This window comes from Oncorhynchus tshawytscha, linkage group LG01 (assembly GCF_018296145.1).
Source record: "Oncorhynchus tshawytscha isolate Ot180627B linkage group LG01, Otsh_v2.0, whole genome shotgun sequence".
Lineage (NCBI taxonomy): Eukaryota > Metazoa > Chordata > Actinopteri > Salmoniformes > Salmonidae > Oncorhynchus > Oncorhynchus tshawytscha.
In genome coordinates this window covers 58,785,374-58,804,118 of record NC_056429.1, presented here as the reverse complement: position 1 = coordinate 58,804,118, position 18,745 = coordinate 58,785,374, and the positions used below count along the sequence as shown (strand labels likewise).

The window sequence follows — 18,745 nt, the reverse complement described above, 5'->3', positions numbered from 1 at the left end:
AATGCAACTTCTTACTCAGTGTCTCCTCTATGTAAACTACAAGCATTTCGCTACACTCACAATAACATCTGTTAACCATGTGTATGTGACAAATAAAATTGGATTTTTATTATATCCTTCCCTGATACCAGTATGGCTGAATCATCAGCATAAAGCAGGAGTTGCACTTTACTGTATCTGGCATATCATTAACGTATATAAGAAATAAGAGGCCCTAAAAATGGATCCCTGCGGTTACCCACAGGATATTTATTTGGCCTCTGACAGAACATCACCAACATTACATACTTGTGTTCTGTTTGTCAGATACGACCTAAACCAATTCACTGCTACATCATTTAGACCCATGCATTTCAGTTTCATCAAGAGAATATCATGGTCCAGTGTCAAAAGCTTTCTGCAAGTCTAACATGACCATACCTGTATAGTTCCCCTTCTCACTTTCCTGCTTAATGTGGTCAAAAAGGTGGATACGGCAAGTATCAGTGGAATGAAGCCAGACTGGAGTTCATAAAGACGTTTGTGCTCGAGAAGTTACCCCTCAAGTTGATCAAAAACTAATCTCTCAACACCTTTGGATAAGGTGCTAAGGAGACACAAGCCTGTAGTTTCCTACATTTGTTTAACTGCTCTTCTTGTGGAGTGGAACCACCCGGGCTGTTTTGAGATCCTTGGGAAATGTACCACTACTTATAGAAAGGTTTACAATATGCGTAATCGTTTTAGCAGTGACACAAGCACTATCCTTTATGAATCTTGCAGGAAGGTTATCCAGCCCAGTTGCTTTGTTTGTGCTTATTAATTTAAGCATAGTAGATTAGAAAATGTGTCCTCTGTTACCATGCACAGCACAAACAAAAACAAATTGTGATACCTTTGCTATGGTAAAAGTTGTTAATGAAAGACTGGCCAGACTGCCATAGTGTCCAGAGCAGTTAGGTAACTTCTTAACTAGAGATGAGGCTAACATGGTAAAAAAAAATAATAACAATGTTAAAATCATTTGCAACCTTTTCCTGGTCATAACATAAAACATCATCAATATCTAGGCCAATACTACAGGATTTTGCCTTATGGAGAATTTGAGCCAATGTCCTTTAACATTTCCAGTTTACAAGGCTGATAGATGCTGTTAATGACAACTTACATGTAATGTTGGAATTTGGCCTTATCCATTTTGTATCTTGCCTGGTTTCTACAGTTAATATAACCATAATAATCTGGTTGTAGATTTGTCCTTCTGAATCTGGCCAGGTAGCGATCCCTTTTCCCTATGAGGTCTAAGATGTCGTAAGTGATCCATTTCCCTGACCGCTGTTTGATTCAAATTTGTTTAAATCGGAACCAGAGTCAGACAGAAACAGATCTTTAAAAAGATACCAAGCTTGATTGACATCACAGTTTAGTACATGAGACCAATCCAAAATATATGTACATATTCTTCTTCATTCCTTTACACTTGTGTGTATAAGGTAGTTGTGAAATTCTTAGATTACTTGTTAGATATTACTGCACGGTCGGAACTAGAATCACACGATTCTAGTGTATGTGACCAATAAAATTTGATTTGAAATTCCAAGTACTTCTGCAAAACATTCCTTTGAGTATTGTTTCATAGACAGTACCTTCATGTATTTATTACCTGGCTCTAGTAGCATTTTGGATTTCTTACGAGTACAGTAGGTTACCGTAAAACCAATATTTAAGACTGCTGACTGACAAACATTCTCATGGTCTGATACAATAATCAAATCGAAAGTTGATTTACTGTCAATTCACACCTGGGTTGGCTCAACAATCAGTTGTTTTAGTCCAAATAACTGATTAAAGTTATACAGGGCATTTACTAGTGTACTTTTCTTGGGTGATAACTGCACATTCGTATTAAAATTGACAAGCGGGATACATTCCCTATCTGCCAATACATTGTGATTGCAGCAATTAGATTCAAGTAAATCATAGAAATTATTCTGCTTAGGAGGCCGATAGCAGACCAACAAGTATAGGACGACATTTAGGAAGAAGTATATCTATCCATGCAACCTCAAGACCATCCGTTTACAGATCTGAACGAGGGTTAAAATGAATATAATTCCTAGTAGAAACACACCCGCCGCCACAGTTTCGGTCAATTCTATAAATGCTATAACCCAAAGAGCCATGTCTCAGTCACAGACCCCTCGAGCCATGTCTCAGTCACAGACCCCTCGAGCCATGTCTCAGTCACAGACCCCTCGAGCCATGTCTCAGTCACAGACCCCTCGAGCCATGTCTCAGTCACAGACCCCTCGAGCCATGTCTCAGTCACAGACCCCTCGAGCCATGTCTCAGTCACAGACCCCTCGAGCCATGTCTCAGTCACAGCAACTACTGTAGCCCGTGAGTTAAAAGCGAGGAGTTTTAATTCCTCTAATTTCATCAGAAGGCTCTGTGCGTTCACATGGATAAAGTGAAGCCCTCTCCAATTTAAACAGTCAAACATGTAATTTGCTGTATATAATTAAGAAGTAAGTCCTGAGGGGGTGTGGTATATGGTCAATATACCACAGCTAAGAGCTGTTCTTAAGCACGACGCAACACGGAGTGCCTGAACACAGCCCTTAGCCGTGGTATATTGGCCATACATCACAAACCCCAAAGGAGTCTTATTGCTATTATAAAGTGGTCACCAACATAATTAGAGCAATAAAAATAAATGTTTTTCCATACCCGTGGTATATGGTCTGATATACCACGTCTGTCGGCCAATCAGTACTCAGGGCTCGAACCACCAAGTTTATAAGTATGTATGTAACATGTGTCTACGTGTGTGTTACCTGTTCATAAGTGAGACACTGCTCAGTGAGGATCTCTAGTAGAGGTGCAGCGTTGCTGTCCCTCCTCTTGAACATCTCCCTGACGATAGACAGGAGGTTCCAGATCCCCTCAGGCTCCCGCCCCCTCAGAGGTCTCAGCAGACATGCCCACTCTGCCGCAGCCGGTGGCTCCGTGGATGACAGGTACATGGAGTTGACGTCACTGCACCGGGATGGAAGACCCGCTACAAAGATTAGCAAGTATATTTCCACACACACATACGCTTTCCTCTTCTTAATATACTCCACTTTGATCATGCATGTCTCTGCTCTCTTACCTGAAGACCACAGGAGAGGGGCCACAGAACTTGTGCAGCGTCTTCTTGATGTTGTCACTGAGCGTGGACTCATCTAGATACCAAGTGCTCTGGTCAGAGGCCGAGGGGCCAGCAGTGGGGTCTGTACACAGAAGGCAGGGAGTAAACAGAAAGCTCAAGAAATACAATACAACAAATGTAAAGAACTGTTTTTAGCTGATATTTGTGAAACATCCCATCTGAACTACCCTACAGCGTGTTCTAAGCACATAAGCACGTAAACGCCTTAAGTGCAAATGGTCAGAGATGGGGGTCTATCTAGAGTTGAGGGTGTGGGAAGCAACTCCCCCATCTCATATTGGTGGTGGAAGTGGAAGCCCTTTGACTTATTATTATCTCCAACCACATTATGAACCCATGTGAGATGAGTAGAGGCTGCCCCCTGCAGGAGGCAAACAGAAGCACAGACAGCCAGGGCATACCTGGAGCCCCACACACTGTGTTGATGGCTGTGGACTGGGAGGACAGGAGCTCATCCAGGAGCCTCTGGGCTGTGGGCAAAATCTGAAGGAGAAAAATAACAGAAAAGTTTGAATGAGTACTAACTGCAATACATAAAGAGTATGGTATGTAGCTACTGTGTGTTATTTATCTCAGTAGCACAGACAAAGGGAGTATTGAGACTGGGCCGGTTACAGGCTGAGGTCAGCTACCACTACAAACCTAGCCACTGGGAGGTAAAACATACAACACTGTTCTTACACTCAACTAAAATCTATTTTTATGACTAACTTTGTGAACTTAAGTACATAAACCACATTATCTAATTGTTTTTGGAAAGCCTAAAAAAAGGGAGTGAGAAATGTGTCTGGGATTCAACAGTGTTGCTAGTGCTAATACATACAATTTAGCCAACTAGTGTGGTTCGACATTCTTACCTGTTGGGGAAGCTCGCTGATTAGGTACTGGGCAAACTTCTGCAGCTGGTCCCTCTGCAGCCGGGACAGGGACTCTGAAACGGGGGCTCGCAGGCACACTGCAGACGCCTGGCAGATAAATACAGGGGTGACAGGCTTTAGCATACATTTAGGATCTCACCTTGCTCTGTTTTCTGTTCACGCAGTGAGTTTAAATGCAGATCAATCAAATATAAACAGATAATTCAAATATAAAACTGTAGGTGTGGAACAAACTTCAAATTCACAATCATTAACTGTTCATTAACCATACTGTACTTACACATTGTTAACAAACAAGAAACATTGAGCTGCCATATCCCTCTTCACAACCAGAACACTCACACTATAGTAGGCTGGTGGCCCCTGGCCTAGAATACTTAGCTAGCTGTGGCCATGAGGCTGTGGAGTGGTCTCTGCTGTGTGATGACTTTATTAAGAATGCAGTGAGAGTGCTGCCTACTGCTTAGCTATACCTTCTGCTCCACTGTGGAGCAGGGCAGAGATCCCCCTCATTTGCAAATGGGACATGCATAATACATGCATAATACATGTTGGCGAGATGGGCCAGGCCAGGGTTTGATGATTAAGGCTTATTTTCTTGGTTGGCTCTCCAGGTCATTAAAGGGAATATGGAATGTTGGGGGGTGGTGTTGTACAGAACGAGACACCACCACCACAGAAAGAAATTACAATATACCTCACATTAAAAAAGACTAGAGGGGAAAAAGAGGGGGGTAGTCTGCTGCTACTGTGTGGTGAATGGGAGTGGAAACCCTCGGGATTCCTGGCCCAGGATGGAGACCAGAAAAAGGAACGGGGGGAATATAATGATGGGCTAAGTGTGGACTAAGAGCCAGAGTAAATATCAGGAACAGCAGCATGCTTGTGCTCTAATACTCTGCTAAAGAAAATGTCATGCTCTTTAATAGGATTAGATCATCAGCATATATGCCCTTTGCCCGCACACTCCTCCCTAACCCCCAAACTTTGAGAAGCAGTTGCTCAACTTTTCGGTGAAGCGCTTCTATTAGAATGTTCTCTGACCAAAATATTTCATTAGATGATGCTTCTTCAGAGAGTGACGTTAGATGTAACAGTTCTTTCGGGGTGTTCATGTAAGTTGCTTTACAAATGGAACAGTCAAGAGTTCTGGTCTGCAGTGTGTGTGTTCAGTGTTTATCGCGTTGATCTTCTGGAGTGGTTTCGTAAGGTGGAACTCATTGAGCACTGTCAAGTTGCACTGTGTGCATCTCTGTGTGCGCGCGCACATGCGCCCTAGTGAGAGAAACAGGGAAGACTGGGTTCAGTTGGTGTCTATGAAAATGCACACTTTGATCATATCCTGTTGAAACCACAGTGCCTTTAAAAAACAGATGCGACTATATTCTGACACACTGTGTGAACGTGCTCTCAGGAGACAGACTCAAGACACTGGATTTTAACTTTTTTTTTTTTAAACTGGTCATTAATAATGGACTAGGTCAAGCCCATCTACAACCAATGGCTCCCATTTTAACATAACCCCTCAAAAAACTGCACTAGTGTGTCTGTATTTCTCATAATACCTGTAGAAGCATTCATTTCAAGACGTCTCATTATTTGATATCCAATTCATGAGGGCAGTGGCAACTCGTAAGTCACAAATGACATCTGTTGCGTTCTAAAACAGATTTTGGAATAAGTGCCCCGGTTAGTATTTAGAGTGATGATATGGGTTTGGTCACGACAAAATGGCACCTCTCATGGCTACAGAGTGAGGGGACTGAATTCATGGAAATGGCTAAGCATAACATAAATAGCACAGCACACCTATCTGGGCCTGAAAGCTGCTCATTAATTTACAGTCAATCCACCCATTCAATACAATAATGGCTAATGAGGGTCCATGTGCGCCTGATAAAAGGTCACAAGAAAGCTAGTGTGTGCGCTCACGCGTGTCACAGAACAGCTAACAGGATGAAGTGGGCGATAAGACAGGGATGGCTATGGGAGACGAGGCGCTCTCCTGGACTGATGATTACCGAACGAGATCGAGAGTTGTTTTCCAGAGGAAAATAAATATGAGGATTGAGAGTTCAAAGTTCATTTTCTGATTCTGATCATGATAGCATAATCAGCTTGGCCAAGGGTTCATATGATCTTAGTACATCTGGACAGAACTTCAAAGGCTGAACTGAGCCCACACACACGTTCCTGCAAAAACACACACACACACACACACCCCATCAGACCCTGCAAGACCCACCTCGACTGTGATATCAGGAGAGTCGGGTGGGGTGTTTACCAACAAAACTGATTGGTGCGCAACTACGAGGTAAAAACAGACAGGGTTGGCAAAGGATTCTTGATAACATGCCAGTTATATTTCGTCTGCAAATGTTCATTGAAAAAATAAAGACATTTCCCAATAAGCACTTGTTTGTCTTTAAAATAAATTTTTACAGTTGTTGGTTATCTGGCTAGCTAACCCTAGCCATATTAGCATAGACGTGACTAGAGTCAAAACAAGACATGGTATTAAGAACAAATACAACTAGCTGAAACAAGTAATCTACAATTCACCACACAGCAGCTTCTAGACGCCGTTGCTAGATATCTATGACAACACAGCCTTTTAACTCAAGAGTTGCGCAAAAATTATTGTTGGGACGTTGTCAACCCGTCTATAGGCTATGGCTTGTCTGTGCCAGGTTTGGGTAAAAGCTCCTGAATTGAAATGGATTTGACTCTAGTCACAGTGCTACACTAACTCACTCACACATATACTGTCTATACTACAGCACAAAGGTCTACAGTATAGGTGTATTCATGCGGTAATGCCTTGTGTGCGTGTGTACTCTAAACTCACGTTGTGGATCCTGAAGAGGCAGAGGGCCACCACGTGGGCGCACCACTTGGCCCCGGCCCCGCAGGTGCAACTGCAGGAGGTAATGCGGCAGCGGTCAAACATGACAGCCACATTGTACGCCCCTTTTGATTGGCCAGTCTGTGGCGATACCACGGTGGCACTGAGGTGGAAACCTGTGAGAGAGAGAGAGAGAGAGAGAGAGAGAGAGAGGGACAGGGAGAAAGACAGAGGGGATAATATCAGCTCTGAAAGGTCAATCTGCTTGTCTGTGTCAGACAATGAGACTGGAGAAATGGAATGAGAAAGTGTTATTATGATGAAGTGGGCCAGGAAAACTTAAGAGTGCTGGGGCTGACACTAATAGTGAGCCAGCCATTGGCCGACATTGTGCAGCAGTAAGGGCTGCCAGACAGGAAATGAAAGGCAGTTGTATTTCCATGTACACAGAGAGACAAGGAGACGGGAGAGAGAGGGGGGGAGATTAGGAAGGTTGGCCAAAAGCTTTTACCCGCTGGACAGCAGCCAGCATTCTCCTGGTGAGGCCGAGCCGGCAAAGAGGAGGAGAGGGAATGGGATTAGAAGAACAACTCAGCGTAACTATTCCAGATTCAAAACAATAGGCCCCCTTCAGAGAGCGGAGCTCTGTCCCAGTCGTTCTGCTTCTCCCTGGCAGTCTAATGCCTCCTCCACCCCTAACCTACTTCCCTTCCCCTACTACTTCCACTGAGAGACATGGTTTCCATTACCTCACAATGAGCTCTAATGCTTTTCACCTAATACAGCACTGAGTAACATACCCTGGACTCGCAGGAAAACAACGAAGTACACGCAGAGCAGATAAAGAGAAAAAGCTTGCTTTCAAAGATGGTTGTTAACGTTTTAAATCAGAACCCTTGGGTCATTATGGGAGTCTTTGAAAAATATACATGCCCCTCCAAGGTTTAATACAGTGGGAAATGTTAGATTGCTTGTTATTAAGTGAATGTCTTTCTTTAACATAACTTACAGTGGCAAGAAAAAGTATGTGAACCCTTTGGAATTACCTGGATTTCTGAATATATTGGTCATCAAATTTGATCTAATCTTCAGTCACAACAATAGACAAACATAGTGCCCCCTAGCTTCAAGAGGTTAAACTAATAACACAAATTATTGTATTTTTCTTGTCTTTATTGAATACGTCATTTAAACATTCACAGTGTAGGTTGGGAAAAGTCTGTGAACCCCTAATGCTAATGGCTAATGGCTAATGACTTCTCCAAAAGCTCATTTGAGTCGGCTAACCTGGAGTCCAATCAATGACACGAGATTGGAGATGTTGGTTAGAGCTGCCCTGCCCTATTCGAAACACTCAACATTTGAGTTTGCTATTCACAAGAAGCATTGCCTGAACCATGCCTCAAACAAAAGAGATCTCAGAAGACCTAAGATTAAGAATTGTTGACTTGCACAAAGCTGGAAAGGGTTACAAAATAATCTCTAAAAGCCTTGAAGTTCATCAGTCCACGGTAAGACAAATTGTCTATAAATGGAGAAAGTTCAGCACTGTTGCTACTCTCCCTAAGAGTGGCCATCCTGCAAAGATGACTGCAAGAGCACAGCGCAGAATGCTCAATGAGGTTAAGAAGAATCCAAGAGTGTCAGCTAAAGACTTTCAGAAATCTCTGGAACAAGCTAACATCTCTGACGAGTCTACGATACATAAAACACCAAACAAGAATGGTGTTCATGGGAAGAAATCACGGAAGAAGCCACTGCTGTCCAAAAAAAAAAAACATTGCTGCACGTCTAAAGTTTGCAAAAGTGCACCTGGATGTTCCACAGCGCTACTGGCAAAATATTCTGTTGACAGATGAAACTACAGTTGAGTTGTTTGGAAGGAACACAACACTATGTGTGGAGAAAGAGTCCTGACCTCAACCCGATTGAGATGCTGTGGCATGACCTCAAGAGAGCAGTTCACACCAGACATCCCAAGAATTTTGCTGAACTGAAACAGTTTTGTAAAGAGGAATGGTCCAAAATTCCTCCCGACCGTTTGGCAGGTCTGATCCGCAACTACAGAACATTTTGGTTGAGGTTATTGCTACCAAAGGAGGGTCAACCAGTTATTAAATCCAAGGGTTCACATACTTTTTCCACTCTGCACTGTGAATGTTTATACAGTGTGTTCAAATAAAGACATGAAAACATATAATTGTTTGTGTGTTATTAGTTTAATCAGACTGTGATGGTCCATTGTTGTGACCTAGATGAAGATCAGATCAAATTGTATGACCAATTTATGCAGAAATCCAGGTATTTCCAAAGGGTTCACATACTTTTTATTGCGACTTATATAAGCATAAACCACTGGTCCACTGTTGAGCAGTGCATAAAAGGGCATTTCACTGTAAGACTTTTTGATCCTAGCTGGCATCTCAGTGATGTTGAGAGGACTGGATTAATAACCCAATCATTAAGTAGTATGTCCAGTGTGTTGGGGCAGGCTGCTTGGTTTGTGGTTAATCCTAGGTGACTATTGAGGTGCCCCATGTAATAGCAGGTCTATATGCACTACATTTCACCCATGGCTTCATTCATTGACCTGGGAAATGTCTTAAACGGCACAGTACAGCAGCATTCCTACACTACACCAAATTTTCTTTCTACTAATGAACTTTGGGTTGGCAAAGTCAATGGCTAATGACTAGTGATAAATATAACCTGACCGGGAAAAGAAAAACAGTAGCGGCCACAGTTTTTACTGATCAGGTCACGGGGTCAGGATAAACTCTGGGCCCTAGTAATGAGCAGTGAGAGTGGCGTGCTCTATCTGAACTCTATCTGTCACAGCTGGTGAGTAAGGCTCCGTTAGGAACGTTTAGGGTCATTAAAGCTCCTGTAATCCCCACACATCCTGCCTGCCTGCTCTAATCCAGTCATCTGGAATGAGCAGAGAAATGCAGCAGTTCCACCAGGACACCACACTGCTGAGGTGGACACAGCATCTGACCTGGGAATAACACTCAACTATATAAATTCTCAACTCGTTTTTTTGAAGCCCAAAGGGTGAGTGTGTGGCTGTGGGACAAGCCAACCAATGTGTGACCAGGACGACTTTATGGAGGTTTAGAGAGTTTAGTCTTCCGTGCTACTGTTGTCTTAGTGCTGAGATGGTATAGGTGAGGGCCACTGCTCACCTATCTGCAGAGGGTCTTTAACAGCCCTCATCCTGTACAGCTGCTCCCCTCGCTGGAACTCATCTGGGCTGCCGTTGGCCAGACACGAGTACAGCCTGCAGAGGGAGATCCACAGAGAAAGGGGGATGAGATCAGAGAAAAATAAAGACACATTAACTTTTCTAAATACTATGTCCCCTCTGAAGTTGTGCCAGCCATTTGTATAAATTACATTTGTATAAATTGCGTATTTGGCGTTTGTGACTCTTGGAACTTTTAATGGTCTAACTAATACCGCCTGGTGATGTCAACAGGCAAGAAAAAACTCCAACTATGCAAAAGTCCTGCTGATTAAAAGGTCCTGTGTAAATTCTCAACCAGTAACTACCAGGAAATAACACAGATCTCATTTTACACTTTTACAGTGTAAGTTTCAGCTGTTGTACAATATGATACAAAACACAGTAAAACAGAATTTTGACTGCAATGGGCCTTTAACAACATTCCCATTCCAATCTCTGAATATATTACGGAAATCCGAGATGATCTCTGATAGATTTCAGAGCGTACGCGCATGTCCAGCCTTACCGGATGTCCTCCTCGTTCTCAGGGAAGCTCCAGTAGGCGATGCGTAGCTGCAGCTGCTCAGGGACAGGAGGATAGACCTTCTCCACCACCTCAAACGGGATATGGAATGCCACCTGCTTGGCTGAAAGCTCCACCAGAGGGATGACCTGACCATCTAACAGACAGACAGAGAGCAAGAGAGAATACATTTTTCTGCCATCAACCATTTAGAGGAAAGAAAGTAGTCTAAATAAACTGATGGCTGTGGTTCAGCTGGTCAGAAGCCATGGTAAACCTATCAAAACATTGCCTTGGTGCAAGCCTCCACACTTTCAACATGGCCCTGGCCTGGACTTCATCACGACTAGGGCCCAGAGTTTTTCTTGACCATGTGAACTGTCCAGGAAAAACGATCAGCCTTAGTTGGGAGGAAAAACCTGGGCTCCCATGTTACAAGTCAGTTCACGTGGTCAGAAAAACCTGCTGGGCCTGTTTAGAACTTCAAGCTCCCTTGGTCTCTCAGAGCACAGGACAGCTGCCAAACCTGCAGCCCCTTCGGGAGCCTGTCCTGTCAGCCCAGGAAGGGTTTGGGTTTCCTGAGGGGTTCTGAATGCACACAACCCCTTCTCCAAACACAGCACTCTTCAAAAGCTAGAGAGACCCTGAAAAGAAAACTGATACTAAAAAAATCCTAGACAGTTTCCTACCCAGAAACAGCCCTATCTTCAGCTGGCTTGGACTGTAGTGTTGACAACTAGGGAAACCATAAGGTCAGCCACATTCCATAAAAATTGCAAATATAAATCTTAATCTGTAAAAAGTATTACCATTGCAGCCTTGCAATCTAATTCATCAGGGAGACTTATGCTAACAAAGAAGCATGAGGGAATGGCACTGCAATCCATCTAGTATATTCTACAGTACCTGTATACTTCCAGTCATTGGCCTAAAGTTAGTTAGCATTGGCTCGGACTAGTTAACTACCTCTAACTTTCTTCATACTGTAGGCAGTCATAAAAATAAACAAATATTGCCAGATTCTTGCAGTATACCTTTAAATAAACCTACCACTTGTGGGTCATTCTCATGAAACCATTAAAATACCATGGCAGTAATGATTTTCAATATAAAACATGTAATTTAGTAATATAACAAAATATCATAAGATAGTGTTCTCTACCATGCACAAAGAGTAATTTCAACATAGGAATTCATTAGTTTTGTATTTTATTGCATTTTCTGCTGAAATTGTCATTAGCGCAAGGCGTCCAGCTATGTATGATGTTCTACATGCTTTCAAATTACAAAAATTATAAACTGAATATTCATGTATAATAATAAAGAAAGAAATATTGGAAAAATGAAGTGTCCATGACTGATGTTCTCATCCTCCACAAGCATTTTTAAAAGACTGTTTACACACACAAAATTTTGAATAAAGTTTGATTTTGAAGCAACACATCTGCCAGTACCTTCAAGATGGCTACCAGCAGATCTCTTTATATTTCTCCAGTTAAAAGTTAAACATTCTCCTGCATACACGACAGTATTGATTATCATTACCGATACAGGTAGTTTTCCACATTTAGTAAAACGTTACATTTAACATTTTCTATGAAAATATACTTCATTAATGTCTAATTATGTACATTGAGTAAATATTTGCTTAGTCTTCATGTCTTCTCTATTGTTAGCATAACATGCTAAGGTTCCTCATCCTTCGCAACATCATTCTCACTTACCGCTGCAATATAAGGCCAGTTGCGGTAGAGAGAACTTCTGTTTCGGTAATGAGAATTTAATCATACAGACTATATTTTTTAAATATAATGAACTATTAATTTAAATATTATTTACTAACTGTTGATATTTTGCTTTATGTCCAGTTTAATTGCAGACAGTCAGCAAAGTGACAAAAAGAAAGCTTTAGCGAAGGCTGACAAAATTCAGAGAAAAAGTTTACACCAACCCAGAACTGCTGGAAGAGTACAGAAAGACAAAGAGGGTTAGGGGTTGGAGAGGTTACAGCAAGCGTAATTAGCGCATATATATATATAAAAGTCTATGCCCTCAGAGTGTCTATAGGAAGTCAATACCCTACAGTGTTAGGAAGTCTACACATGCGCACACACTAAAATCAGTAAGCCATTTAGTTTATACTATAGGATGTCCAAGCACAATCTGTAAGTGTAAGCCATTCAGTCCCTACTGTAGGATGCACACACAATGTAAGCCATTCAGTCCCTTCTATAGGATATACACACACAGTCAGTAAGCCATTCAGTCTCCACTATAGGATGACATGTCCATAACAGTAAGATTTTTCCCATGTTTTGAGACATTCTCATTTCATGTCATGCTTCCTTTCCATTTCCAGATATCAAAAACAAAAGCAAAATTGTAAAATCAAGAAAACTCAAGATCTGACAAAGAAGCAACATGAAAAGAAGAGTGCCGGGAAAACTCAAAGGTATTACAGAAGAAAGAAAAACCTAAAAGCAGTTGGACACAACACCATCAAGCGAGGAAGATGACACACTTCAACATGTTCAAGAAGCAAAATTAAGAAGTTTTTCAAAATCTTCAAGAAGACACAGCCTCCACAACAGAACAGTCATTCTCACCTCAGCAGGTAAATGTCCCTGCCATCAACTCAACTCCTAAAAAGAGAGACATCTCTACTAGAGGTGGACCGATTATGATTTTTCAACACCGATACCGATTATTGGAGGACCAAAAAAGCCGATTCAGATTAGTCGGGCGATTTTTTTAAAATGTATTTGTAATAATGACAATTACAACAATACTGAATGAACACTTATTTTAACTTAATATAATACATCAATAAAATCAATTTAGCCTCAAATGAATAATGAAACATGTTCAATTTGGTTTAAATAATGCAAAAAACAAAGTGTTGGAGAAGAAAGTAAAAGTGCAATATGTGCCATGTAAGAAAGCTAACGTTTAAGTTCCCTGCTCAGAACATGAGAACATATGAAAGCTGGTGGTTCCTTTTAACATGAGTCTTCAATATTCCAAGGTAAGATGTTTTAGGTTGTAGTTATTATAGGAATTACAGGACTATTTCCCTCTATACCATTTGTATTTCATCAACCTTTGACTATTGGATGTTCTTGTAGGCACTTTAGTATTGCCAGTGTAACGGTATAGCTTCCATACCTCTCTTCGCTGCTACCTGGGCTCGAACCAGGAACACATCGACAACAGCCACCCTCGAAACAGAGTTACCCATGCAGAGCAAGGGAACAACTACTCCATGTCTCAGAGCGAGTGACATTTGAAACGCTATTAGCGCGCACCCCGCTAACTAGCTAGCCATTTCACATCGGTTATACCAGCCTAATCTCGGGAGTTGATAGGCTTGAAGTCATAAACAGCGCAATGCTTGAAGCACAGTGAAGAGCTGCTGGCAAAACGCATGAAAGTGCTGTTTGAATGAATGCTTAAGAGCCTGCTGCTGCCTACCACCGCTCAGTCAGACTGCTCTATCAAATAATAGACTTAATTATAACACACAGAAATGCGAGCCTTAGGTCATTAATATGGTCGAATCCGGAAACTATCATTTCGAAAACAAAACATTAATTATTTCAGTGAAATACGTAACCGTTCCGTATATTATCTAACGGGTGGCATCCCTAAGTCTAAATATTGCTGTTACATTGCACAACCTTCAATGTTATGTCAAATTTATATAAATTCTGGCAAAATAGTTTGCAATGAGCCAGGCGGCCCAAACTGTTGCATATACCCTGACTCTGCGTGCAATGAACGCAAGAGAAGTGACACAATTTCACCAGGATAATATTGCCTGCTAACCTGGATTTCTTTTACCCAAATATGCAGGTTTAAAAATATATACTTCTGTGTATTGATTTTAAGAAAGGCATTGGTGTTTATGGTTAGGTACACGTTGGAGCAACGACAGTCCTTTTTCACGAATGCGCACCGCATCGATTATATGCAAAGTGTTCTTAACTGACTTGCCTAGTTAAAAGGTGTAAAAAAAAAAAAAAAAAAAATTGGGCATCCAAAAATACCGGTTTCCTATTGTTATGAAAACTTGAAATCTGCCTTAATTAAATCGGCCATTCCGCGTAATCGGTCGACCTCTAATCTCTACAGACACCAGGACCAATGAAGATATCTACCCCAAAGGAATCACCCAAAAAGAAGAACATAAGAAAACAATATCAAAATTGAGTTCAAAGTTGAGCAACACAGAAGAGAAGCTGCTGGAGAGGACCAAAGAGATGGGCAACCTGAAGAAAAGACTGAAAAGACTTGAGATGATGGCCAAGAGGAAGCAGGTAATTGTCAACATGGAAGGCAGAAAGGTCCAGAAGAAAACTACAAAGAGAGGTAAATAGTTTGAACTTGAATCCATGATTGTGCCAATATCTCATATCTTCTACAATAAATGTTGTTTTTAACCATACCTCAGGTCTTAGTATACTTATTATCATTACCGAAATCAACCTCAATACCAAAACATATGTATCATTACCGCAACAGGTAATAACATTTTATGTTAATTTAATGAAAGGAAAAAAATTGTCATTTGCTTTTAAATGCAGGCTTGCCACATTTTTGAAAATATGTCAGGTTTCAATGAAATATCAAAAATATTAGGTTGTAGATTGCGGAAGGTGTTGCGGTAATGAGAGAAAGTCAAAATCAAATACATTTAAAAATATAATTTATACTATAGTGTTTCAAGTAACTGTGCATGACTGTTAATAATCAATATTTTTAAATGTGAAAATGTATTAGCTTTCCTAATGTTCTTGATGTTTTCAGACCATTCAGGTAATGAGATTTTTAAGGACATGTTTTGAACAATTTATTCAAAAGGGTGTTAAATTGTTAGTAAATGTTTTAAAATTAATGCTCAAACACTTCAGACTTGGTTATTAATTCCTAAAAAGGAATGTGTTGATGCAAGTCTTTAAAGATTTTATGTTTGAATAACAAAAAAGGTTTTGACAAGATATGACTCCATTTTCAGGATGACGCAGAACAGGCTGCATTGTCTCTCAATTTCATGTTGACCCAATCCTCAGAAAATAAAATAAGCTGACAACCAAGCTAGGCCCAGCACACAACTACTACACACCCAAAACAAAGCCCTGGCCCTCAGTGGACACTATCCTCATCCCTGTCCTAACATAGAAGGTTTTAGGGGCTAAGCCCGAGGCAGTTGTGTGAAATCTATTGCATTAGATATTAGGCTTGAGCTTTTCAAACAGAGAGAACCAAGGTGGCTTACGTCACTATAAACTAGTGCTGAGTGATTGGTGCCGTTTCAATTCTATTATTTATTTATTTTTATTCGGTTTTGTTACAAAAAACATTTAATACATTATCAAATTATGACATTAAAATGATTTGAGCTTCCCTCAGCCATCAACTGCCTTTTTCCTGACACTGACAGTGGGTTGAATTAATATGAACAATTAATAAGAGCCCCATGATGGTAGTGAATGCACATTACTGCTTATCACTATCCATCATTAACTCACATGACTGACTTACTTTAATAAAATATTTAAGTTGAGTATATGACTTTGTTTTTATTACTTATTTTTAAATTCCTTAAAAAACATCTCTGCTCAGGCAGTAGCAGCCAGCATCCTATTTAGCTCGGCTAGCAGTTTTACTAGTTCTTTCAAGTAGATAAGGCATACTTTCAAGACTGCTTATTATCCAACATCAACTATCAAATCGGGTAGTTCTACCTCACAAACTGGCAGTGTCATAGAGCTCGCCAGCTTGTAGTCCCAAACTAGTTAGCATTTTATAACTTTGGTATATTAGGCATTGTTATGGGGGAAATGAATGGGGTTTTGGGATATACACCGAAAATAAGGTCTGAGGTTAACGCAGGCTTGGGAGATCTTATAAATGTTCTACTATGAGATAATATCAGTCCGTTAAGATGGATGACCTTTATGTGCTCAAAATAAGTCAGTTGATAAGTCGCTTTCAGAAATGGAACTACATTAGTCGCAACATTTTTCAAGTCACAACACCAACCACGCAAAGTTGTCTATGCTGCAGTCCGCCAAATAAGCTAGTTAGCTTTCAGTTTATCAGCTTGAACAAAAACGCAAGGATGGTATTTTGGTTTGCTCCAGGCTGCAACCAGCTCTCTTCAGCAGGAAGATGCTAGTTTTTTCGGTTCCAAGACGATGTTGATAAGGTCTGTCTGATAAGGTAAACTAAGCCTGTTAGCTAGACAACAAAGGCATGCAATGTTTTTTTTTTTTTTTTTACATGTTAGCACATCGTTAGCGTTTTACTTGTTTTGATTACATAAATGCTTCAAAATTCACAAAACGTGGTGTTATGTGATCAGATTATCTCAGAACAAAACATTTAAGATATCCTAAGCCTGTGTTTACCACAGACCTTATTTTCAGCATTTATCCACAAAGCCTAAACATAAAAAATAAAAATAAATATTTCCTCATAGGCTTTGGCCATCGAGCCATGGCAGAGGTAGCCTCTGTTAGTACCTACAAAAAAAACAGCATTACTATTGCTCTCTATTCCTCTCTCATGCGGACTGTGTGTATATGCGCTTAGGTCTGTGGTCAGAAATAGGCGCAATGGATTATGGTCATTGATGTTAATTACCATGTTTCTGCACTGAACTTAAGTTCAATATTTGCCTAATGAAAACTACAAATTCCAAGCAGCCCAGCGTCCCACAAAGCTCTTAGCCTAATTTATCTCGTGAATGACTTGATTTCTCTCTAGAGAAACAACGCGTTGAGCTCACAAAAAAAATAATGGAATTAAAGTAATTGAACAGACATCGGTCAATTTTGTTGTTTAATAACTTTGGGAAAATAACAACATTTTGGTTCAATCGCTCAGCATTACTATAAACACCTGCTCCCCTGTCCCATGTAAGCTACAAATAGGAAGGAGAGCGAGGGAGAGAGGGAAAGAGAAAAATAGGGGGAGCCCAGTAACAGCAACGAGGGTGCCGTAACAGGGTCTCGCAGAGTCTTTGTTGCCATCCAGTCACTGCCAGTTGCATGGTGACTAACTCCTTACTGACCAATCAGGAGAGAGCAGGGGGGTGCCACACTCAAATAGCTGTTCCATTGTAGAGTGGTGAAGGATTGCTGCTCACACACATGCCCAGTAGGTTGTGTGCTTACTGTCTCTCTCCAGTCTGTGGTTAGAAAGAAATAGATCAACAGAGCCAACAGATGCATAGGGCCTAACCAAAACCCTAACCTACATTTTGAGCAATTGAGATAAATAAATGTATTTAACCTTTAACTCTGTAAGTCAGTTAAGAACAAATTCTTATCTACAATGACAGCCTACCTCGGCCAAACCCTAACGATGCTGGCACAATTGTGTGCCGCCCTATGGGACTCCCAATCACGGCGGGTTATGATACAGCCTGGAATCGAACCAGGCTCAGTAGATATAAGCTAGCCTTCAAGGTGTAACCTTCAGTAATATTTCTTACTGATCTCACTTTTTGGGGAATCTGTCAGTGACTTTAGATGAGTATTTTGAGGTTTGGCAACTCTTTCATGCAAGATCAGCAGAAATACACAGATTGATAAAATTGGGTTTTGTATTACTAAACCACAATCCCCAGCTCTGAACTGAATGACCTGCACAAGACAAAGCCCTCTATACAGCCCACAGCTGACTCCACCCTTCCCCTACCACTCCTTAAACGTAAACAAACAGGCCTGACCGCGCACACACCCTCCCCCAAACTCCCTAGCTGAGGCTTCTAATAAATATTTCTCCCCCCCCGCCGCCGGTTCCTTACTTGCTTGTACAACCCACACGGGTCGGCGCTCTGTTTACCCGTTAATAAGCCAGCTCAGAGAACTCAGCTGAGACTCCAGGACCCCCACTCACACACGGACGGACAGACCCCAGTGTACAACTCCACCCACACAGCCAGGTCGGCCAACATTACAAATCATTGACAGATTAAGTCACTCCAACAGCACTATGCTCAATGAAACCCAAGTTTTTTTGTTTATATATATATATAAATAAAAGAGAGAGAGAGAACAAAAATAAACGCAAC

At 41.1% G+C, this 18,745-nt stretch overlaps 1 protein-coding gene across 12 annotated transcripts in view; it reads right to left on the bottom strand.

Annotated features, from left to right (window-relative positions):
• The window catches only part of LOC112254310 (zinc finger SWIM domain-containing protein 8), a 42,711-nt gene that overhangs the window by 19,137 nt on the left and 4,829 nt on the right, over positions 1 to 18,745 (bottom strand). For all 12 annotated transcript variants that reach the window (XM_024426828.2, XM_024426800.2, XM_042323697.1 and 9 more), the window contains exons 3-9: positions 10,669 to 10,822; positions 10,102 to 10,196; positions 6,920 to 7,092; positions 4,051 to 4,158; positions 3,595 to 3,676; positions 3,134 to 3,254; positions 2,817 to 3,018 (exon numbers count right to left, since the gene is read on the bottom strand). In XM_024426828.2, the coding sequence (XP_024282596.1) occupies positions 2,817 to 3,018; positions 3,134 to 3,254; positions 3,595 to 3,676; positions 4,051 to 4,158; positions 6,920 to 7,092; positions 10,102 to 10,196; positions 10,669 to 10,822 (935 nt within the window). The remainder of the gene's footprint in view (positions 1 to 2,816; positions 3,019 to 3,133; positions 3,255 to 3,594; positions 3,677 to 4,050; positions 4,159 to 6,919; positions 7,093 to 10,101; positions 10,197 to 10,668; positions 10,823 to 18,745) is intronic.